The sequence below is a fragment of the Callionymus lyra genome, chromosome 8, assembly GCF_982586985.1.
Source record: "Callionymus lyra chromosome 8, fCalLyr1.hap1.1, whole genome shotgun sequence".
Lineage (NCBI taxonomy): Eukaryota > Metazoa > Chordata > Actinopteri > Syngnathiformes > Callionymidae > Callionymus > Callionymus lyra.
Genome location: NC_141825.1, coordinates 8,168,711 through 8,195,297, shown reverse-complemented (window position 1 = coordinate 8,195,297; position 26,587 = coordinate 8,168,711). Strand labels below are relative to the sequence as shown.

The following is a 26,587-nucleotide window of genomic DNA, read 5'->3' as shown; positions in this document are numbered from 1 at the left end:
TAGTACTACTCCTATAATAATAATAATAATAACAACAACAACAACAACAACAACAACAACAACAACAACAACAACAACAACAACAACAACAACAACAATAATAATAATAATAATAGAGACAGGGTCAAATGCTGCCAGAAAGAAAAGCTTTGATTCAATAAATCAATAATAATCACTGTAATTGATAAATAAATAAATGATGATACACTTTTAAAGTGTGTTTCTGGCCCCTCCAGGCCACCGTACACATCTACACTGCAAGACATTTAAACATCCTTTAAACCCATAAAAACCAGGTTAAAAAATAAGTTTTTCTTTGCGTCTGTGTCACAAATATTCTAATATCTTGGCTCGACACTCGCGACTCTGCACAACATCCTTCAGCTCCTCCGCTCATCGTCGACCACCCACAATGCACCAGCACCAGCAGCCAAACACAAGACAGAGTCTTGGCCACGACTTCACGTCGGGAACCATTTCTGGAGGACGGCGTGAACATCACTGTGGTTCATCTCGCCTTTCAATCTGGACCCGCATCAGCTCTTTGCACCCCATTAAAAGTCCTCCCTCGGAGCCGGACCTTCTCGCAGCCGCCGAGACGTTCCTTAGCCAGAGTTGACGATGAATATTATAAGAGACTTTAAACGCAGAATCTCCAAGTAGGTCACGATGGGTTTCCTCCAATGAGAGAGTTTCGTTACTTTTGCGTCTTCAGGAGCAAAACATGTGATTTTTTTGGCTGAAGCTCAAACTCCCGCGAGGATTTAATTCTACGACCAAAGTGATAAATTAAACATCATATTTTTTTTATCAAGAATTCATGAGGTTTGACTGAAGCAGGAATAAACAGGAATATTAGTTTGATATTTGAACATTGATGATAAATATCATCTTTATTCTCTTTATTGGATGAATCATGGAAACAACATTGATGTTCATCAGAGAGAAAATCTTTTATTAAAATATTTAATAATTTTTAAATGTATTTCAAGCATGAATCTCTAGGGTTGTTATGGCCATTTTTCGTTTATTTTACAGATTATGAGTACTCTACAACAGAAATATATTTGTATTGTATAACCACAAAACAATAAGTACAATGAGTTTAACATCAAACTTATTTAAATATTAAATACGCTTTTACTTTTCAAATGGTTTAAACTCCTTAACTCTGTCTTAAATATTGAGAGGTTTCATGTGTGACATATATGATGATGGTGTGTACTTGTACCACACCAGTACTGATGACACAAGTTGAAAAATAACTATATTGAATAAAACTTCTGACAATAATAACATGATCAACTATTGTATATATTTGTTAACCGTGTATTTCTTTATATCTTTGTTCACTTTATAACACTTCTAATACTTAAGTAATCAGATAAATACAAAATAAATATGTATATGAATACAAAATAAATCATTTATGAATACAAATACAAAATAAATGCATATAAATACAAAGTCAATCATTTATGAATATAAATCGAAAAACAAATACATATAAATACAAAGTCAATTATTTATAAATATAACTACAAAATCAATACATATAACTACAAAATAAATACATATGAATTCCAAATAAATACACATAAATACAAAGTAAATCATTGATAAATATAAATACAAAATAAATACAAAGTAATTCATTCATGAATATATAAAAACAAGGTAAATCATTTATAAATATAAATACAAAATAAATACAAAGTAAATCATTTATAAATCTAAATACAAAATAAATACACTGCAAATCATTTATAAATATCAATTAAATCATGGTAATAAAAGCATGAGTTAGTTTTGGCTGCAACGTGTTCTGTATTTTCCACGTCGACGAGAACAAAGTGTGTCATTTACGGCTCCGTGTCTCGCAGTAAAAACTCGTTCGGAAAGTCTCAAAGTAATTGTTTCCGGTTAAAGTGCGACAGTCGACATTGTGTTGTCGATATGTTTGTCGTTACCTGACAACAGCAGCTGAACGACTTCTGGTTCCACGTTCTGATGATTTATTTTGCTCCTAGGTAACTTTGTTGTTGTGTGTGTGTGTGCATGTGTGTGTGTGTCTATGTGTGTGTGTGTAAGTGTCTGTGAGTGTGTGTGTCTATGTGTGTGTGTAAGTGTCTGTGAGTGTGTGTGTCTATGTGTGTGTGTAAGTGTCTGTGAGTGTGTGTGTGAGTGAGTGTGTGTGTGTTTGTCTGTGAGTGTGTACAGTAATATGTGTGTGTCTCTATGTGTGTGTAGTGTATGTGTGTTTGATTACATCTGTGTGTGTGAAGTGTTTATGTGTACTGTGTGTGTGATTGCATGTCTGTGTGTGTGAAGTTTGTGTGTGTGTGTACAGTAATGTTTTGTGAGTGTGTGTGAAGTGTTTGTGTGTGCGTGTGCGTGTGTGTGTGTGTGCAGTAATGTTTGTGTGTGTGTGCGTATTGGTGTTTATGTGTGAGTGTGTACTGTTATGTTTGTGTGTGTGTGAAGTGTGTGTTTGTGCATGTGTGTGTATTGTGCATTTATGTGTGTAGTGTGTGTGTGTCTGTGTGTGAGTGCATGTGTGAAGTGTGTGTGTGTGTGGGTGTGTACAGTAATGTTTGTGTGTGTGTATGGATGTGTGTCACGTATGAAGTTGTTGGATGCTGCACGTGTGACTCAACAGTTCCATGTCTAAGTTTTTCTCTTCACCTTGTGTGTGTTTTTTCTTCTCATCATAAATGATTTATTCAGTTTCTCATTTAAAAAACTCAGTTAAAAATGATGCGATTAACTGCGATTAATTCACTAGATCAACAACTGAAGGTTGTAGCAACACTTGAGAGTCAAACACAAACACAATACAAACAACTTTTGTTACATAAACACTGTGACTGTTGTTGAGATAAAATCAAACATTTATTGAGAATCCACTGAGAATGAAACTGACGACAATAATCGCACACAGTCGACACAACTTGACTCAATCGAAGCTGCTGTGACGTGTGTGTTTGTTTTCACTTTCTCTCCGAGTATTTTAGTCCAGGAGCTTTTCAGTCGTAGACGCCGTGTTCCCTTGAGAGCTGTGACTGATCTGTGTGTGCGAGTGTGTGTGTGTGTGTGCGTGTGTGCGAGTGTGTGTCCTGGCTCTCGCAGGCCTCGGCCATGTTAATGTCATTATAGTCGGAGGCCAGTTAGCAGCATTGTCGAGTATCTTCTTACGCTTACGTTGCTACAGCTGCTCTGTGGCTGCCAGAGCTCACGTAAATAGCCACTGTGTATAACCAACCTGTGTGTGTTTGTGTGTGTGTCTGTGTGTGTGTGTATTACCGACCCTTGGGTGTGTGTGCATGTGTTTTTGTCCCCGTGTGTGTCCCAGCATGTTTGTGTGTATGTGTCCCTAATTCTCCCTGTGTATGTGTTTGTCTCTGTGTGTATCCCAGAATGTGTGTGCGTCTGCATGTGTCTCTATGTGTGTATCTGTGTCCCTGTATGTGTATGTGTGTCCAAGTTTGTGTGTGTCCCAGTATGGCCCTCTGTGTGTGTTCCTGTGTGTGGGTGTGTCCCTTTGTGTGTGTCCCAGCGTGTGCGTGCGCATCCCTGTGTGTATGTGTGTGTACAAGTGTGTGTGTGTGTGTGTGTGTGTGTGTGTGTGTGGGTGTGTGTGTGTGTGTGTGTGGGTGTGTGTGTGTGTATGCAAGATTATGTACGAGTATCTGTGTGTACAAGTAAGTGTAAGCGAGTGTGTGTGTATGTAGGTGAGTGTGTGTGTGTGAGAGTGTCTGCGTGTGTATGCGAGAGTGTGTACCAGTATCTGTGTGTATAAGTAAGTTTTAGTGAGTATGTGTGTTTGTACAATTGAGAGTGTGTATGCATGTGTGTTTGTGTAAGTGTGTGTGTGTGTGTTTGTGTGTGTGTATGCGAGAGTGTGTACGAGTATCTGTGTGTAAATAAGTGTGCGTGAGTTTGTGTGTGTGTACAAGTGAGTTTGTGTATGTGTGTGTGTGAGTGTGTGCGTGTGTAAGCGAGAGTGTGTACAAGTATCTGTGTGTATAAGTAAGTGTAAGCAAGTATGTGTGTGTGTGTGTGTGTACATGTGTATTCGAGAGTGTGTACCAGCATCTGTGTGTATATGTAAGTGTTAGTGAGTGTATGCATGTGCGTGTGTGTGTCGTACCTGGACTCACGATGATGTTTGACTGAAAGAAATCTTCTCTGTTCCTCTCGAGTTAATGACGAACGCTGGTGTTTCCTGCAGCAGCTCCGTCTTAATGAAAGACTGGAGAACATTTGAAGTCTGAGTGATTCTGTGATAACAACGTCTGGAACCTTCAACCCTCCAGTCTCTTAGTGTCGCAGCCAACAAACATCCAAATGCATTTTCGCGTCGTTTGAAGCGATGAAAGTAAACATCTTTTCTGCCTCAAAATAAAAACCAAACAAAATGATAACATTTTTGGTTAAATCAAATAAATCAAATTTTGGCAACATTTACAAATGTCTTATTGAATTAGAAAAGTCGGCGGGGCTATTTTTCAAAGAGACAAAAAAGTGAAATAAGAATCATAACCTAATGATTATTGGAGATATTTGTTCTAGTAGTAGAAACAAACTACTACTTTGTTCACGAGTGAGGGGAGAAGGAGATTGATGCAGCCGATCAAGGCAAAGTCAACAGTTACGCAGACGATGTACAGCTGTGTGTTGCGAGAAGAGAGTGAAGCCAAAAGGCAAAGCTCTTGGTAGATCAGTCGACCGTGACTCTCCACTGGCAGGGGAACAACTCGGGGACCCACGGAAAGACCTGGACGATCAAGTTGAGAAGAAGACAAAAACCTAAACATGTTTTTTTATGGTCTTTATATGACTAGAATTATCAAGAATCTGTCGATACGATACGTATCACGATACAATGATACAATATATATTGATACTGTAGTAACAAGTATATATGTGTAGTATTGTCGAGTACTTGACTCTGGTGTCGCAGAATTTACAGACCACATGACTTTTGACGAAGTCGTAACTGCTTACATTTGTTTTGGAACCAAAACATGTCCAAAACATCAGCTTTTAAAAAGCTGCTGGACTCGCTGTATCCTCTCGTCCTCAGTCGTCATTCTTCCTTTAGCGCTGGAGGACGTTACAAAATGATTTGATTTCAAACTCACTTCATTTAAATAGAATAAAAATCATGATTGAGTTCAAATATGATTTGAAAGCGCTTGAAATAAAAAGTATATACAGTTCAGTCGTATATCGATACAGCATCGTGCAGTATTTTCGCTGTATTTAACGTTAAAACTCGCCGCTCCGTCTTTTTGTTTTCCTTCTATTTTTCAACTCATCGTCCACTTCTTCTCCTCCCTCTCTTCCTCCTCTCTCCGCTTGACTCCCTTTTGTTTGGTGGTCGCTTCCTGCGGTGAGCGAGGCACTGCCTCGGCACATGTACTGTGGTGGGCCTGATTACAGTCGCGCTGTAGTGCTGACATTGGCGCGCACCGACTCCTCGTCTATAAACACACGTTCCAGCGACGCTGCCAGCGGCTGCCGCGGCATGACTTCACCGGGCAACCATGTCTTGCGTCAAAGAAAATGCCTCTGTCACCAGAAAAAAAAGAAGGGAGCGCTTGAAAGAGAGAGAGAGTGCGGAGTGTTTTCCACTCAAGTCGGTGACCACGAGGTGTAATTGTAGCCGTGGAGCTGCGGCGCAGAGAAAAGGTTATTGTCTGGAGACGGAGAACCAGGGCGACGGTCAAAGCGTGCGGGTTCCGGAAGTGACGCCCCGGTTTTTTTTCGCAATAAAGTGCTGAACGATGAGGGTTATGGTCGCCGCGAATCGTTGAGGCGAAGTCGGTTTAAGGTTTGATCCGATGAACCAAACCGGTCGCCCGGAAACTTTGCATCAATTTATGAAATACTTTGTTTCCGTAGTTACGCTCTGTCAGTATTGTTTCGGGGTAAATTGTGTCAACAGTAAAAGACTCTCAGTTGTTTTTTTTATTGCGGTATATTTTATCAAGTGAAACAAACTCTGAGTTACGCTCTGTCAGTTTTATTTCGGGGCAACATTGTGTCGAGAGTCTTTGACTTTGCACTTCCCTCACTGGTTATTTCAGCTCACGTCGACGGTTTATGTATCGATACACAACTTTTCACTTTGATGTTTCCATGAACTGGTTTCACAGGAATGTGTCGATGACACTTCGGGAAACAATTTATAGGTTTAAATGATTTTAACGGAATTGTATGTTTAAATCAATAGATCATAGAGCAGAGAGTGACATCTAGTGGACTCTGATTGTAAGGAAACTGTTTCGTGAAGCTTCAGTGACACATCACTATAAAAAACACACTTCAATAGACAAATAACAAAACAACTGTAACAGCATGATGCGGAGAAAAAAAACGTAAAAGATACAAGCACTTGAACGATGAAAAAGATCTGTGACGCATCTGGATTTTTTTGTTTATTAAAACAACCTTTTCATTTTCTTCTGTAAGTTTAATTTTGGGGCTGAATTGTGTGCACATGAGGGTGTTTACCAGGCGAGTGTGTTCTACATGTCACCGTCATGAAATGTCAAAATATTAAATGAGGGAAAATGACACTAAAAATTATTTTAAATGTTAATTTATCGTCTGTATTTTCGGCTGTGATGGTTTTCAACACTTTCATGTCAAAAATAAAATGTAAAATTTGCTATAAACTATTTTTTTTTTAAGTTGACCATTTGTTTTGATCCATTTTTAGGTTTTACTTGAAAAAAAAAAAGAAAAATTCTTATATCAAAATAAAAACATCTTTTTTATAATAAATCGAAGATAAAATTAAAAATAATAATTTAAAGCTTGGTTAACTAATCTTAACCCTGTATAAGAAATACGTTTAGTTAATAATTGACTTTGTTGCTGCCGTACGTTACGTTACTGTATACATGCAATATATATGTACATTAATCATAAATATGTATCGTATGTGTACATTTTTGATATGTGGACACATTTTCTCACCCAGTTTATACTTTGTTTCTTAATAAATGTATCATTAGAGATACTAACTGAGTAGAATATGTGTTAATGTTACGTAGGCTGAAATATTTACAACATCATTGATTCATTTTCACTTTTTCTCAGCAGGAGCGTCTGCATTACGAGACGCTGAGCCAACAACTGGGAAAACTCGGGGAAGATGCAGGAAAAATGGTCCATCGAGTCATTGACCTGACGAGACCCGAAGATCTGGACGGTAAGAAGTCGAACGAACAATAATGAGACGAGTGTTCAGTGAAGGAGATTTTTTTAAAGATTCTGCGATCACTCAAAACACAATGAAACTTCAATAACGATGAAGCTTCTCGTTTATTTTTCTCTTAAAAATGCAGGTATTCAACAAATACAGATATTTCTCCTGGAGACTCTTGACAGAAACAAACAAGTCAATGTCAACAATCTTAGCTTTTGAAAAAAAACCTCGTTAAAAATCAGTTATTCCGGCTAAAAAGATGAAAATTGAAGTTCAAGAGTCTACTAGAACATTTCTTTTATCTCCCATAATGCAAACTATGCTGTTATTAAATCCTGCTGATGAGGAATTTGAGCGCGAGGACATGAGTACACACAGTGTTTCAGCAGCGTAACACAAACACCAGACGAGACACTTAACTCACCTGTTTCCCACGATGCAACATGATGTTTAGTTTAGGCTGAGACGTGTAAACAGTGGACGTCCTGTTGTGGAGTTCAAGTTCACCTTTGGTCAAGTGTATTTGACAAGTTGTTCCCTTGAGTATTCAGCTTGAATTGATGGTTTATATGTATATATTTAAGATGTGGCGTCGAATGTAGACATGTTGTATAGACACTGTCAATCAAAACGTATACTATTATGATGTACAACAACAACAACCTTATAACAACGCATATAACTATGATATATAATGACAACCTTATAACAACTTATATTAATATTATATACAACAACAAGAACCTTATAACAATGTATATTAATATGATATATAACAACAATAACCTTATAACAACTTATATTAATATGATATATAACAACAATCTTATAACAACTTATATTAATATTATATACAACAACAAGAACCTTATAGCAATGTATATTAATATGATATATAACAACAACCTTATAACAACTTGTATTAATATGATATATAACAACAATCTTATAACAACTTATATTAATATTATATACAACAACAAGAACCTTATAACAATGTATATTAATATGATATATAACAACAACCTTATAAAAACTTATATTAATATGATATATAACAACAACCTTATAACAACATATATTAATATGATATATAACAACAACCTTATAACAGCGCATATAACTATGATATATAATGACAACCTTAGAACAACTTATATTAATATTATATACAACAACAAGAACCTTATAACTATGTATATTAATATGATATATAACATCAACCTTATAACAACTTATATTAATATTATATACAACAACAAGAACCTTATAACAACATATATTAATATGATATATAACAACAACCTTATAACAACTTATATTAATATGATATATAACAGCAACCTTATAACAACTTATATTCATATGATATATAACAAAAACAACCTTATAAAAACTTGTATTAATATTATATATAACAACAAGAACCTTATAACAACATATATTAATATGATGTATAACAACAACAACATTATAACAACTTATATTAATATGATGTATAACAACAACAACCTTATAACAACATATATTAATATGATATATAACAACAACAACTTTATAACAACATATATTAATATGATATATAACAACAACAACCTTATAACAACATATATTAATATGATATATAACAACAACAACATTATAACAACTTATATTAATATGATATATAACAAAAACAACCTTATAAAAACTTGTATTAATATTATATATAACAACAAGAACCTTATAACAACATATATTAATATGATGTATAACAACAACAACATTATAACAACTTATATTAATATGATATATAACAACAACAACCTTATAACAACATATATTAATATGATATATAACAACAACAACTTTATAACAACATATATTAATATGATATATAACAACAACCTTATAACAACATATATTAATATGATATATAACAACAACCTTATAACAACATATATTAATATGATATATAACAACAACCTTATAACAAAATATATTAATATGATATATAACAACAACCTTATAACAACATATATTAATATGATATATAACAACAACCTTATAACAACATATATTAATATGATATATAACAACAACCTTATAACAACATATATTAATATGATATATAACAACAATCTTATAACAACATATATTAATATGATGTATAACAACAACAACATTATAACAACTTGTATTAATATGATGTATAACAACAACAACATTATAACAACATATATTAATATGATATATAACAACAACCTTATAACAACATATATTAATATGATATATAACAACAACCTTATAACAACATATATTGATATGATATATAAAAACAACCTTATAACAACATATATTAATATGATATATAACAACAACCTTATAACAACATATATTAATATGATATATAAAAACAACCTTATAACAACATATATTAATATGATATACAACAACAACCTTATAACAAAATATATTAATATGATATATAAAAACAACCTTATAACAACATATATTAATATGATATATAACAACAACCTTATAACAACATATATTAATATGATATACAACAACAACCTTATAACAACATATATTAATATGATATATAACAACAACCTTATAACAACATATATTAATATGATATATAACAACAACCTTATAACAACATATATTAATATGATATATAACAACAACCTTATAACAACATATATTAATATGATATACAACAACCTTGTAACAACTTTTGATTTTCAGGAAACAACATCACGGAAGCTCGAGTCTTCAGGGAGACGCGAGGAAGGAACAACAACGAGCCGCACATCAAGAGACCCATGAACGCCTTCATGGTTTGGGCCAAAGACGAACGGAGGAAAATCCTTCAGACGTTCCCGGACATGCACAACTCCAACATCAGCAAGATTCTTGGTAAAGACATGATGTTCTTCCACACTTGACGTCATGGTTTGGTCTCCAAGTTCTCCTGTTATCGACTCAAGCCTCATGAAAAAGCTGCTACAAAAATACTAGTTGTATTTTTAAGATGTCATGCAATAAGGCTTCACTTAGCTTTCATTTAATTGTCATTAACTTCAGTGTCTGGAAAGTGTGTAATGGCTAAACTTACCGATAAAAAAATGAAGAAATCTAGGAACAAATATACTTTTTTTTTTTAAATTACAAACTCTGAAACACATTTACAAACACTTCAATTATCAAACAAAGAAACTAAATTAAAAACTTTTGAAAAAATTTAATGAAATGTTGAATCAATCTTACAAACATGGAAACAAATTTATAAACTTTATAAATGCATTCAAACATTTAAAAAAATTCAAAATGATTAGTAAAAATTGAAAATATACTTATATTTCAATAGAAAAAACACTGAAGAAAATATTAATATTTATTTTTTGTTCACAGAAACACTTGATCAGTAGTCTCACATTTTTCTTAAATAAGAATATTTATTATTTATTATTATTGACTAGTAAATGACGCGCCCATCATAAATCTTAATTTAAAAAAATGTTATTTCCAAAGTATCGTTTTAAAAGGATTGTGTTTTGCTAATAGATGAATTCACGGCATCATTGCTAACGTGAATTCATTGTGTGTTCAAACCGTGACGTTCTGCCCGCGAGGGGAAAACTGTTGTCACTTTCATGGAACAAAACCCAAGAAATATTGAAACATCCAAACACTGAGCTGTTGTTCCTTCACTCCAGGTTTTTTGGTACAGACGTGACAATTATGGAGCTTTGGAGGTGCTGAGAGGTGGATTCTGTTACATTTGGAAACTGACAAACTTCTGCTGCAGCTTTTACACACCAATGAAATCTAAGAGAACCAGAGACTTTCACTTTTCAACGTCGGGGGGAAAATATTCAAACAGACGACGTTATTGAGCTGCAGTTGTAACGACTTTATAGTCCAGACTTCATCTTATTAAATATCTATGTATATTAATATATATTATATAATTAAATCAGGGATTTAGCGTGTACATTATATTCACGGAGTGACCTTCAGATAAAAACATTTATTTTTAATCAAGTTAACATGACAGAGACAATGTCTTGTCAAGAGTCACATCAGAGGAAACAGCATCTATTTCCAAAATAAAACACTTGTCAGAAATTATTAATCATTGGAACATTAACAATATCAGTATTGTTTTCTACCCATGCAGTAACAAATGCCTCAAGGACCCAAATATCTAACTTCTATCTATTAAAAGAAAACTTCTTTCTCTCAGACCTGAGATCTGATTTTGCTGGTGTGCGTTCATTTGGTTGTGAGTCTCTGTTGCCATTTAATCATCTCAAACAAATCACCAGAAACAAATATGGGATTATTTATTTACACCTTAAATGTGTACTAAGGGTTCCAACAGCATTTAAGTTCAACTAAAGACTTTTAAATAGAGTTTAATACAATTTAATTTTTGACAAAATTGATTGAACTATTTTTTAATGCATGACTAAAAAATGTTCTGCACTTTCTTGGTACCACTTTCAACCATGAAGAAAAAATGTTTGGACAATTCCTGTTGCGTTAACTTATCTTATCTTAACTTCTTATCTTCTTATGTTGTCCAAAGTAAACTTCTCTTGCTTAGTATTCTTGATTCTTAATAAATAAATCAATAATAACATCTATTTTTTAGATTGGAAACTAACAAGCAATCTTAATTTTCATGTTTTGAAATATGTACATTTGGTTTAAAACATTTTAACGCCAATTATTTATTTTAAGATTCATGAATTTAATGTATTAAATAATAAACTTTTACTGGCTAAAATACAAAGAAAAAGATATTGAGTTTAAAATCAAGTCAAAATCACATAATTTCTTGACGAGTAACAACAAGTTTATGACAAACAACAACATCTGGTCTTTGTGTCTCTGAAACGTTGCGGTTGATCTTGAATTGGACGACTGTCGTCCTTCACACTCTCAGAACCGTCGACCATTTTGACGACCACACAAACTCTTGACTCTGAGGGATTATCTCAGGATGGTACTGAGAGTGTGCTTGACACAGGACAAATATTCCAAATGTTTGTCAAGCGGATGTTTGGGACCTGGTAACACAGCTGGACAGTGTGTGTGTGTGTGTGTGTGTGTGTGACAAAAGTCCTGAACTGGTGATAAACAAAGAGTCAGAGTTACAGCAGTTGCTCCAGAGACAGTAGGTGCTGGTTCTTATCCCTGGACAAGACAACGTAGTCCATAATACGCCTTTCAACCTTAAACATTTTTGAAAAACTTAAATATGTAAAGAACTACGTGGAATAATAGATTTATTACTGAAGTAAACTATTTTTTGGAGCTCAATAATTATAATAATAATAAAAAAGGTTGATTTCCATTAACCAAAATTACTGTGATTTGCAGAATGAATAGAAAACCTATGAAGAATTGAAACACAAAAATTTGATTTCCCAAAATTACTAGAAACAGATTTAAAATATAAAACTGACAAAATTTTTTGTGATTTTCCAATTTTTGAAACCATGGCCGTAGGTAAACATGACAAACGTTGTGTAGTTAAAACCATGAACGGTTAAACAACATTGTGCCATAAACAATTTTGTTTTGTTCAAATATGTATTTATTTTTAAATAATGTTGGATGATTTTTAATTTGCTTCACAACAAGAAGAACAAGCGAAACCTGATAATACTGTTGAATAAACGATTGTAATATGAGATTATCAAAGTAAACTGATTAACATAAATGAACAAAAAATATGTGACATGTGACAAAAATTCCATAGTAATGAAAAAATACTTTTCTTATAGTAATTACAGTAGAATATTGTAGTAGATGTTGGTGATGGATTGATGAAGCTCTATGAAGTCCAGAGCGCCTCCTGCTGTCACTAAAAGTACATGACACTGTTTCATGAAGCTTCGTCAGAACATCACAGTAGAAACATGACGTTCAGATGGTTTCATGTCATTGATGTGTTGAGCTTGAACAACATACGTGGACATGGGTTTCAATGGTTTCCTCTCGTTCTTCCAGGTTCTCGCTGGAAAGCCATGACCAACCAGGAGAAGCAGCCATACTACGAGGAGCAGGCCCGTCTGAGTAAGATCCACCTGGAGAAGTATCCCAACTACAAGTACAAGCCGCGGCCCAAGAGGACCTGCATCATCGACGGCAAGAAGCTGCGCATCGGCGAGTACAAGCAGATGATGAGGTCACGGCGCCAGGAGATGAGACAGTTCTTCGTAGGGTGAGTGTGTCCACTATAAACATATTCTCATATGGAAACTATAGATGCATATATGGACACGATTGTAACTAAACCCACTTCATCTAGAAAACACACCTTCGTCCGACTTGTCACTCCGACTCGTCAAGTCGTTTAAAGATAGTTCTCAAATTAAAGTAGATTAATGTCAACGTTGATATCATGATAAGTGTTTGAAAACAGATAAGAAAGAGAGATTATGATTGACCACAATTCAAGTAAAACTTGAAGAACAAACACAAGGAAGATTGAGATAAGTTAAGCTTCGAAGAAGTCACACTTCCTGTTTGTTAAATATATACGTTTTTGTTGGACTGATAAAATATTTTGGTGCCTCCTTGTGTGACCCCTGAGCTTATACCTTTGAGTCCTTTCTTGTTGCTTGTCTGGGATTTGAACCAGTTTGGCAACTTTAGCTATAAAACACAAAATCAATTGTTGGAATCTAACCTTCTAATGGATGGATGGATGGATGGATGGATGGATGGATGGATGGATGATGAATGATGGATGATGGATGATGGATGATGGATGGATGGATGAAAAGATGGATGGATGGATGAATAGATGGATGGCTGGATGGATGGATGGATGGATAGATGGATGGATGGATGGATGGATGGATGGATGGATGGATGGATGGATGGATGGATGGATGGATGGATGGATGGATGGATGGATGGATGGATGGATGGATGGATGGATGGATGGATGGATGGATGGATGGATGGATGGATGGATGGATGGATGGATGGATGGATGGATGGATGGATGGATGGATGGATGGATGGATGGATGGATGGATGGATTAAAAGATGGATGGATGATGGATGATGGATGGATGGATGGAAAGATGGATGGATGAATAGATGAATTGATTAAAAATGGATGGATGATGGATGATGGATGATGGATGGATGGATGGATGGATGGATGGATGGATGGATGGATGGATGGATGGATGGATGGATGGATGGATGGATGGATGGATGGATGGATGGATGGATGGATGGATGGATGGATGGATGGATGGATGGATGGATGGATGGATGGATGGATGGATGGATGGATGGATGGATGGATGGATGGATATTAACATCCAGACTCTGTGTCTTTGTGAGGTCTGGTTAAGTGATGCGGCTCCAGGTCCAAGTCGGAGTAAAAACTCCTTTGGTTTCTCCAGACTGACCTGGTGAAGCGGTCGATGTCTGATGAATATTCATTTCAACTAACGACGTTCTCGTTGTTTTTATTTCCTGCCTCGAAAAACTGTGATATTTATCCTGCGCTTTCCTTGGAATACTTCTATCTGCTTAAGCCTTTAAACATTCTTCGAAAATCCTCCCTGAGTGGAACGAGAGCGTCGAGGGGAAAAACAGTGGCATTGTCTTAATGGGATCCAGGCCTGGACGTGTGCGGACGCATGGCAGCGTCTCAGATGGATTTAACAGAGGCTCCAATAGCAGCGAACTTTAATAGCTTGTCATTTATTGAATTAGGACAATGGCGGGCGCTTGCGGGCAGTGAAAACTGAGCGCAGACAGACACGGTGGAATATGAAATGTAAGCAGATGTTTGAGAGCGAGGCAGACGTCACATGTTGCATTTACTGCGTGTGGTCAAGCGAGCGCAGAGAAGCCTGTGATTCACCGGGTCTGGACTTTCAATCAGACAGAAATCAGCGCTTCGAAGAGAAGGAGCCCAGTGTTGTCGCCCGGCGTCTAATGCAAGTGCGCGTCAGTCAGGCGTGTGGCGGTAATTGTTTTGGGGAGACAGAGAACTGTGAGGTGAGAAAAGTGACAGCGATTTTTCCTGCTTTCGCGAGCCTCGTGTGAGGAGCTGCCGGTCCGTCCGAACGATGTTCGGACTCATTTAACCTGGACGAGAAGATGTTATTGAGCCGAGCAGCGACAACCTCTTGAGAGAAGCTTCTGTTCTTCGGTTGTTAGAGAACTATGAGACCATTGTTTGTTCACAGACAGTCTTGGAAGTCAACAAGAAAGAGTAACGAGAGCAATTTTTCGGGTTCATGATATTCATCAACTTGCTGTTTATCAGACTTTCCTCTCTTTAACTCCATCATCCAGCTCTTCCCCCCTGAGGTGTTCCCAAGTCTCTCCAGTGTGGTCCTTCACTGGTGGAACCTTCACGCGTCCAGAAGACATTCCTATTAGATCTGATGCCTCTTAACCCAGTGCTCTACTCCAAGACTCTCCCAGATGGCAATGCTTTCTCAGGCAAGGGCCACATTTGATGAAGTGAAGAAAAGCGAGGGCCAAAATGTTAAAAAAAAAAAAAGAAAGTTTATTTCAAAATAAAAGTTTTCACTAGACATTCATTCATTCATTTTCTACCTTTTTATCCCATGTTTGGGGTCGCGGGGAGACTGGAGCCTATCCCAGTATCATAGGGCGAGAGGCAGGGGACACCCTGGACAGGACGCCAGTCTGTCTCAGGACACACACAAAGACAGACAACCATTCACACACGCTCTCATACCTACGGACAATTTCCTAAAGTTGTCAATCAACCTCTGTATGTTTTTGGACTGTGGGAGGAAACCGGAGTGCCCGGAGTAAACCCTAGAGAAAAAAACATTTTTATATTAGCTTTTATATTATATTATGTTTATTTTTGTCACAAAAAATCTAGAGTGAGATTTAAAAACATTTTAGGATTTTAAAGTATTTTACATTCTCTGGTTGAAAAATATTCCCTTAAATGAAGACTGTGGGCCTGGAAGGAATTTGCTAAGGGACCGTAAATCGGGCCACACTCTGGACATGTCTGATCTAAAGGGATCGCCCATGTGGAGGAAACGAGTTGTGCCTGATCTTTGTCTTTCTTTCAAGACCAAACACTCGTGGTCAAAGGTGAGGGTAGGATGAACTCTACGAGTATATCAAGAGTCACTTTTTTTTGCTGACACTAAATCAATCCCTCAGTCTCCAACTCCATTCTTCCATGGATATTTATATTGGTTACTTTTATATCTGAAGCTTTTTCGCGTTGTGGTTCGGCAGGATGGACAGAAAGTACAACACTCAGTGGTTTACAATTCAAATCTTTGCTCAGACAAGTATCTCAAGGGCACATGTCGCCAAAGATCTTCCGTCTCGCTGCATAACATGGACCTTGTACGTCTGGCACGTGAGAATAAAACCGGGAACGTTCAGCACCTTTTCAAAACGCTTCTCCGTGGTAGTGTCTTGTCGTCCTCAACTTCAACAGAAAAACAACTGATGGATGGATGGATGGATGGATGGCTGGATGGATGGATGGATGGATGGATGGATGGATGGATGGATGGATGGATGGATGGATGGATGGATGGATGGATGGATGGATGGATGGATGGATGGATGGATGGATGGATGGATGGATGGATGGATGGATGGATGGATGGATGGATGGATGGATGGATGGATGGATGGATGGATGGATGGATGGATGGATGGATGGATGGATGGATGGATGGATGGATGGATGGATGGATGGATGGATGGATGGATGGATGGATGGATGGATGGATGGATGGATGGATGGATGGAGATAAGGTGTTAGGTTCAAAGCAGACGATAGTTTCATAAAAAACAAGAACAAAGTGCAAATAAAAGAACAAAGTTCAAGGGATGAGAAAGTGCAAATATAAAGAGCATAGATCAACGGAAGTAACAAAAAGAAAAGGATACAAAAATAACATAGAATAACATCATCCTTTCACTCACTTCTACATTTCACTAGACAACGCTGTAGATCCAAATTATCCGGATCATAAATTTCGAACCATTGAGACTGTAATTGTTACTTGAAGTTTTTTTCTTGAGAAAAAGTTTATACATTTTCACAGCAAGCTAAGAAAAACCAATGATACCGGGTTTAAGGTTCAAAGTTGTTTTCTTTTCATCCAAATCAAGCCATTATACTGTATATTCTTACTTAAAAGAAAGAGAGGAAAAACATGAATAACGAAGAAAAATCTATATTAGTTAAAGCAAAAGACATCCTTGAATTTATGTGTGGATTTATTTTATTTTTTTCTCCTTGGTTTTCTCCTTAAAGATTCTCGACATACTCGTCCTGAATCTAGATACAGATTTGACCTGAGGATAATCTAGGAATGAAAGTAAATGGAAAATATTATGTGTCAAGTAAAATAGATGGATAGATAAACTTTATTAATAATCGACAATAAATACAATTCAATATGTCTTGGACCAAACCTAACCCTAGCCCTAACCCTAGCCCTAGCCCTAACCCTAACCCTAGCCCTAGCCCTAACCCTAACCCTAACCCTAGCCCTAGCCCTAACCCTAAACCTAGCCCTAACCCTAGCCCTAGCCCTAGCCCTAGCCCTAGCCCTAGCCCTAACCCTAACCCTAGCCCTAACCCTAGCCCTAGCCCTAGCCCTAGCCCTAGCCCTAACCCTAGCCCTAGCCCTAGCCCTAGCCCTAACTGAACACCTGCCTAATCCTACTTTGTCTTGTCCTTGAAGCCCACAGCCACCAATACCTCTGAGCAACAGCACCGGCGGCGTGGGAGTTTACCCGGGCGCCATCACCATGGCAACCACGGCGACACCCTCCCCACACTTGACCTCAGACTGCTCCAGTAACTCCACCAGTCCCGAGCCAGCCATCCCCGTGATCCAGAGCACGTACGCGATGAAGTCCGAGTCCGGCGGGGGCAGCAACGTGGTGGGGGGTGGGATGGACATGGCCGGCGACCCCGCCAACGGAGACGACATGGACATGTACGAGGACTTCGAGGACGAGCCCAAGTCAGAGTACAGCAGCGACCACGAGACGCGGGAGGACGTCAGCGCCAACTGAGGTTTTTGACGCGAGCGCGACAGGGAGGGACAATGTGTTTTAAAGACTTTTCGACGAACAGCCATACTCCCCGAGGGAGCCACGGACGCGCCGGTGGCGGACGAGAGACATTTCAGCCAACAAAGAACCTTCGACAATCAAAGAGCGGCGGGCGCGACGGACACGTCGCTGTGTGGTGTGTTACGAGCATGCATGGTTTTTGGAAGCATCAGGAATTTATCCTCATGGGCTCTCTGGTCTTAAATGTTTGATCTAGTTTCACAACCTTGAGTTAGTTTTGTGTTATTTTTGTGTCTTTTTTTTTTTTTTCATGTTCCACCAACATTTTTCCGGACAGGCCCCGGACAAGACTGTCTGAACTTGAAAATCTGAGAAGTTTTAATATAAAAGCTAGATCTTGTTATCTTTATAGTCTTACTTCCTTCATCACCTTTTATTTTCTCTCTCTCTGGTCAAACTGCTTACATGATTTTTTGCTGTTTTTTATTTTCTATCCCAGCTCAGGTATGATGTGCCAGCTTGTGAATGTGTTTTTATTTTTGTCTAGTTTTCATACAAAAACAATAGTTTGGAATCGGAAACTGTCTATGACTTAGCATCCAACATGATGATTATTATTATTATTATTATTATTATTATTGTTTTTCTCTTTCAGATGGATTACAAATGTGCCAAACATTCACATGCAACATTTTAGTCTTAATTTTTTTCATGCTGCAAAAAAGTCTTACCACGATACACTCAGTTTCCAACAGGAAGAGTCTCAGGCATTTAGGAAACATCTCATTTCTGACCACATTTTTCTAATAATTCAAGTTTGTACTGGTGCTTTGTTTGTACTCGAGTAGTCACAGAGGAGAAGTTTCCTCTGGTTCAACTGACAGATGCATGTAAAGGTCCTTCACTCATCAGACGACTCATTCAGACATGTATGTAACTTAGGTGTTTTTTAATTGTCCACTGCCAGCTGTCCTCACTTCAACTTCAATGCTGGATCGCTAATGTCGCTAATGCTAACATCGTCCACTTCATTTCAAGCGAGAGCCAGTTTGACTGAGAGGCATCGTCTCTTCTTCTGTAAGAAACGTGTCACGAAAAGGAACATGGAAGACAAAGAAGATCCAGAGAAGTTGACGTCTCAAGCAAAACGTCTTCTAGAGATTTTTTTTTTTTTTTTGGCTGCACTGAGCCTCAGTAGATTGTCTTAAGTAAAAACTGCAAACGTGTAAACTTCAACTTGCCGATGGAGAAAGACTTGCCAGACTTAAGAGTGTTTTCCAAAGAGAAAATATATCAAATGCCAAGAAAAGGCAAAATGTTAAGTCTTCTCTTAAAAAAAAATCATTGTATTTCCTTGAACTACACTTTAAACTTAGTAGAAAAAGTCAACGATTCAAGTCACAGTCGACACATTGAATCAGAAGGAAATCACGGCACTTGTTTCGCCGTAACTCCTCACGACGAAAGCTTAATTGACAAATCCTAGAAAAATTCATTTTGAGGATGTCAAATAGTTAATAACGTCTTTTTAATCTTGTCCAGACCTTTTTTTTTATCACCTACCATGTCCAAAGGTTCGGAAAAAGAATACGCTAGTTGCGCACTTTAAGCAACTCAACGCGAAGACGACGTACAAGAGTAAACTACATAATTCTTAGATCTTGACTTGGTAACAACGTGAAGCACATTAGGATGTTGAAACACTAAGATTAAATATGTTGACTGGATCAGCATTTACAATATGTTCGGCCGACGCTAACATGTAGCCAAACACTACCCACTCGTTACATAGTAATACGTCCTTTTTTTTTTTTCAAGATGTCTGTCGCATATTTTTCAGCTCAAGGAGGCTTGGTCCAGTTTTTTGACCTTTAGAATTTGGAATATACGAATAGGTCAAGTTAGAAGCGCGTAAAAAACACTCGACACAACCCAAAAAAATCTTATATACTCAGAATACTCAGAATATGATCACCATCAGTTACATCATCATCCCAGTAACTCACTGTATTTACACATAATAACTTGTTTTATTTGGTATAAATGAAAAAAAAGTGAGTGTTTAATCAGAAAAATGTTTTTATTTTGACTGTATATTGGACTCACCTGCGAGTGTAACCGACACAAATCTTATTTAGCCAATTTTTAATAGTTGTGGACGCAGTTTGAATACGTTCTTGTGATCTTGGATGAAGACAAAAAGATGGCAGCATCTAAAAAGTCCTTTTCTATTTGTAAACAAAATATTCTGCTGAGCAAAATTCTGAATATTATGAGTTAATATTTCAATGTAAAGTTTATGTTCGATTTCTTCACGAAACCTTCATTTCTAAAACGAAGATAGATAACCAAGAGAATACTTTCAAAAACATCTTCTACTGTCCCTCACTCTCTGGAATACCTTCACTGTGTCACCTCAGAATCAAACATGCTTCTCCTTAAATATCTGCTTCACAAGCTGGGACTGACCATTCGTTTTTTGGTTTCTGTTTCTAACACACACATTGTAAGCACTGGATATAAATTCTGCATTAATTTAAGTATTGACTGATGTGAAGTTGTTTGATTTTCATGCTAAATTAGAACATTTGACATGAGTAGCTTTGCAAAAGCCAAGTAAAAATAAAGTCGCATTATTTTTATTATTATTTTTGAAAGCATTTAGACTATTTTTGTCAGAGGTCTAGTAAAGTGACGAGATTCTTCGTCACCTTTCGACCTTTTGTTGTTATTTTCTTTTGTTTTTGTTTTTTAAGAGAAAAAGTAACCTCATGTTATTGTCAGTTGAGACCTGCTGAAGCAGCACAAACGTTTCCTGGTCGTACACATTTGTGATGAATATTGTATTTGAAATTTCAATCGTGCGTTTTAACATTTCATCATTGTATTTATTAGCCAGTGTTGGCTCTAAAAAGTGTCACTACAACTTGGTGAGAAAGACAATCAAAAAAAGAAAAAAGAATAAATAATTGAAAGTGAAGTTTGTTGGATTTTTATTCCAGTGTCTCCTTTTTTTTCAAATTGTCATCACATGTGGAGAGAAAATTAGTTTTTAAAAATGTAAATTTTAATATACATTTCTTCTTGTTGATTTCAGGTTCAACACTATCAGTTACTTTTCTGTCACCTTACTTACTTACTTACTTACCTTTAGTTTTCCACCAGCTAACTAGCTACACCGTCAAACTGCTTATTTAGGTCCATGTTGTGATTTATCTATTCATTTCATATAGATGTCACTAAATATTAATGCCCTGTTCGTACTTTATTCAAATTATGTAATGAGCTGCACTTGACAAAAAGCACAACTCAAACTCATCTTATTATACACCACGGACTGGAACCAGGAAGCTTTAGTAGTGATCGCAGGAGAGTTGATAAGTCATTGATGGGTCAGAGCTCTTTACCCTTTAAGTAAAAAAGAAGGCAAGAGACATGGAAAGAAGAAAACAAAAATAAAACATAGATGGATTATGTCATGTCAAGCTAAGAATAAATTAAAATAACGAAAATAAACAAAACATTTAAATGGTGGTATTTTCTCATTGTTCACATTGTTAGTCGTTAATTGTTTTTTGTTTTTTTTACAGCTTTTTTATTGTATTTTCAGAGATAATACTGAGAGCATTAATTCAAGGTGAGAGCGGATTCAATGTGTCTGTGGTGATGAAGAGACTGGACTACTTATGATAACAGACCCTCTGATGGTTGAAAACTTACTTTCCTAATGAAAGCTTATTCTAAGTCCTGAAGAGGTTTTTTTTAGGCTCAGAAAACAAACACTATAATTTCTTCAAACCAACCAGGGTAAAGATCAAGAGAATTCTAGATTCTTGTTCCTTCAGTCAAGAGTGAGGAATTGAAGTTGTTTACGATCCCAGAGTCTCATTAAAACTCACAACGGTCGCACAGTTGAGTTAAGAGCTTGTGATGCTTCATCATTTAAACATGTCTGATTCAAAGAAGGAATAATTGACCCTCACACTTCCATTCAGCAGAAGCTAGAAGGTTCCAAGACACAACGGCGTTCATCTGACTGAAGGGTTTTTATCTTTTGAAGATCGGATTTCATCGTGTCAAGAGTTAAGAGTGACGCGTAGATGCATCGTTCACTGTGTTTGTTTACTCATGTGTCCTGGAGTGACTTGATAGAATACAACGCTGGTCCAGGTCGGATTGAAATTGCATTTTGAGCTTTAAATACATCTGGAATCAAGAGTGTTGTATAATAAATATAAATGACAAAAGAAAATTCATTTAAATCAACGGAAGAGGATCAAAGCCATTGAAAGAATTCTCACTTTAATCTCAATATTCTCCCCTTGAGGACTAACTTCAAATTTAGATTTCATCCATTTCATCTGAGAATTCTTACTTTGAAAATACTTTGATATGAGATTTTTCCCAATAATCAAAGAAATCTTTCTTTATTGACTTTTATCAGCGATTTCTCACATTAATCTTTAAACTCAGAATCACTTTACTAACTTTTTTCTTCCTTAACAGACTTTGAAAGTGTAACTAAAATGTGTATATGTGTGTGTGTTAAAGTGTGTGTGCGTGCGTGTGTGTTCAAGTGTGTATATGTGTCTGTGTTAAGGTGTGTGTTGTTGTGATGTTGGACTCTATTGTATCATCAGTGTGTATGTGTTTGTACAAAACTCTCTTTTCATTGAAATATTGACATTGGGAAATTATCTTAAGCTCTGCCCACTGAAAACACAAACTGTTTATGGAGATGAAATCTTGTTCACCATAACCACAACTACTCTGCTGTGATCGGTCAAGCATGGAGGTTTGTCACCGCACGTCCTCAATCACAGAAGTCTCTAGCAGGGACTCGTTGTACAAACAAAGCGGGGCATCACTCAGCGGCTTCAATGGAAGTAATATCAAGTTTAAAGAAACGTGACCACAGGAAGCTGAAAATAAGGACGACAAAGACACTTCACTTCACAAGACCAGCTGGAATACGGAGTTAAGTTTGCAAAAGTTACAATATGATCGAAAATAACCAAGAGTGTTATAGGAGAGAAACGTTAACTTATCATCTGCTTCTCTGCTCACTGATGACTGTCATCATCTATGATAAACAGTATTTTGTTCTCAGTTAAATCTCAGAATACTCACTCGTTAGAGAGGATTCTTGCATATTTAACCTCAAACAATAATAAATAATTTGAAGTCTTGATGTTCTTCAGCTCCTCACAGCGAGCAAATCCATTTTTCCCCCCAGAATGCTTCACTCAATCTAGAACTTGGAAGTGAGAATTGGGAGATTAAAGGAGAGAATTCCAAGATCCATTTATTTTAGGTCCACTTCAGTTTAAATGTACGAGATGTTCCTGTAGCATGTACAGACTTTGCTAAAAGGATTGCAGGCAGATTCCATCTTGCGAAAAAGTGATAAGAAATGTAAATTGATGAAAAAAGGGTCAGCAGCCTTGTGAGGATGTAACAATAACAAAATCTAAACGCAACATGTGCATAAAAGAAAACCTCACAAAGAATTCTCTTTGAAAAGCAGTTTCTTTTGCTCTGTATTTCAATATCTTTGAAACATAAAGGCTTGTACTTCTTTTTTTAATGCAATTAGAGGTGAACGAAGAAAAAGAATAAAGCACTTTTATTTGAGGAAAATGGGCAACACACAAAAGGCCCTTTCCCTCCTTCTTGGAGAGAAGGTCCTTGGTTCTTTTTAAGTGCAATATTCTGCCAATTAAATATCATGTTTAACAAAAATGTCACTTTGAAAGTAGCGGGAATTGTTTGAGTCAAAGACAGAGCGGCAGCCTTGATGAATGGGACTGAGCTCGACCGTGAGGCGGTAAAAGAAGCACATTGTTGCTTGACCTGCTATTATCCACTGAATCTACAACCACCTTCTCTTTCGCTCGCGCACAAATACATTCACAAGACGTGGAATAAAAAGTTTCTGCGTCAACTATCAAAAGACATTAAGGCGTACTTCTGTGAGATGTAAGTGGAAATATACTGCTTGGATTGAATTCTTTATTGGTTTTTATGTGGCTTACTTTGGATGACGAACTATCAGCTACACTGATAGTCAACTGTCTAAATATGAAAGGATGAACCAAGGATCCTTTAATTTCAATAAAAAGCTTATAATTCTGGGACACTTAGACTCTTATATTCAATTTCGAGCGACAAAAGGAAGAATAAAAGCCTAAACCTACCGATGTGTTGATGAAGCTTCGTGAAGCATTGTCCTCTTTATCAGGGACCACTAGAGGACGCTCTCTTCTGTATCATCTTTGGCTTTAGCGGCTATTTTGAGGAAGTCTCCCTTATATTTAGGCCAACATCGCCACCTACTGAGGCTAAAGAAATGATGACACTGTTTCATGAAGCTTCATCAACCTATAATTATAAGTAAGTAAGTCATTTATATTTTTAGAGCGCTTTTCCAGACCAGTGTCACAAAGCGCTTAAACAATCAAAACAAAACTCAAGAAAATATATACTTAAAAGATCAAGATAACACCAAGAACAACACAGGAGTCTCAGAAAATTTAAGGAAAAGCCTGCACGAATAAGAATTTCTTAAGATGTTTCTTGAAGGAGTCAGTAGATCATCAAACACAGAGGGAGAGGATGATCGTTCCAAAGCTTAGGAGCAACAGTCTGAAAGGATTTCTCTCCTCTGGTCCTGAACCGTGTTCAGGAACCATCAATAGATTCTGATCCACAGACCTCAGAGCCCGAGCTGGGGTGTATGGCTGGATCAGATCACTGTTGTGAGGAGGAGTCTGACCATGAATAGATCTGAAAGTAAGAACCAGAATTTGAAAGTTGATCCTGAGAAACTGGCCGTCAGTGAAGATATTTAAGGATCGGAGAAATGTGAGTTCTCCTACTAGAGCAGGTTAGAAATCTCGCTTCTCACTGAGTTTTGAATGAACTCTAGGCGAGACAGCTCCTTCTTGTTAAGACATGAAAACTTGTTGTTGCATGTTGCGGAAGCCACACACACATGCACGCACAACACACACACAAAAACAAAAAGAGCGACCAAATGTTGTGTATTTTTGATTGAAAATAAATAATGTTGAGACACAAAAAAATGATCTTTATAAAAGATACTCAGTCAAACACTGGTAAGATTTAAAAAATCATGACCTGACATTCAATGCATGACCTCTCGTGACCTTTGCACCACAGTCTCTGGCAGCTCACGTGTAATTAGGAATGTTTTGATTTCATCGAGGCGAATAAAAAACACATTATTAAGAAGTTTTGGAAAAAACCTGCAGTGACGGAAAATACATGGTACGGTTCAGCGTTTAGTGAACATTTGAGAAAGATTGTGGTCGAACGCTGATTTACGGGATTAAAGCTTCAGACTAACGAGGCGAACGTTTCTCACACACTGTCCCCGAACGTTTGGTCACATGGCACGAGGTTTTAGAGCCAACGCTCGTCAACGTAATCCAGGTGGTGTTGGATTTCTTTACGTATGTTTCTCACTAATGCTCGTGTTGTATCAAGGTATAAACAAAGAATATGCGACAGTTTTCGTCAACTTTCTCTCTTTCTTGGTTCTGACCCTTCATTGTGAAGAAAACTCTTTACGCCTTTCATCGTAATGCAGATGTTATCTACTCTTAACTGTACATTTGACAGGCTGCACTTGTTCTGAATGACGGCTGCTCATAATGGCAAAGTAAAGCCCAGTTGATGGACAAAACCTTTGTTAGGCCCTCGATTTAGTTTTTGGTTGAAAATGACGCGAGAGATTTGTAAAAGTTAAACATGGATTTTCTCTCCCACAGACCAAAATATAAACACGACGTGTTCACGGAACAACATTCTGACATATTGAGCTGTAAGACAAACCTTTCGTATGATCTTTGAAGTGAATGTTTTGCTGTTGCTTCAGTCTGTAATTGTGGCTAATGGAGAATAATTTGTATTATTATAATTATTATTAGTCTTTTAGTTCCAGTTGCAAAACTAATCGACTCAGGGACTCATTCATTACTTGTGCTATTATATTGTTTAATTCTGAGTTTGGGGGCAGAAGTGGAAAGATGATTCTATTCCTTGTTAATCTTTGTATCCTTTATCTTGGATCTATGTTCTTTATCTTTAGACCGGAGCTATTTCTCAAATCACATACTTGCGTACTTAAACTTAGTATTTTCAGTGCATAAGTGCTTCTCAATTCTTAGTATTCCAAATGTAGTACTATAACACCCACAAAACTGAGTACTGATCGATGGATACTATTGTAACAGTTTGTTTTCTTGTCTTAACAAGAAGGATCTGTCTCGT

At 36.8% G+C, this 26,587-nt stretch overlaps 1 protein-coding gene across 1 annotated transcript in view; it reads left to right on the top strand.

Moving 5' to 3' along the window:
* The window catches only part of LOC148073550 (transcription factor SOX-6-like), a 103,931-nt gene extending 85,508 nt beyond the window's left edge, over positions 1-18,423 (top strand). The window contains exons 13-16 of the mRNA XM_087797911.1: positions 7,114-7,222; positions 9,953-10,123; positions 13,229-13,442; positions 17,956-18,423. Coding sequence (XP_087654037.1) covers positions 7,114-7,222; positions 9,953-10,123; positions 13,229-13,442; positions 17,956-18,292 — 831 coding nt within the window. The 3' untranslated portion in view covers positions 18,293-18,423. The remainder of the gene's footprint in view (positions 1-7,113; positions 7,223-9,952; positions 10,124-13,228; positions 13,443-17,955) is intronic.
* The last annotated feature ends 8,164 nt before the right edge of the window (positions 18,424-26,587 follow it).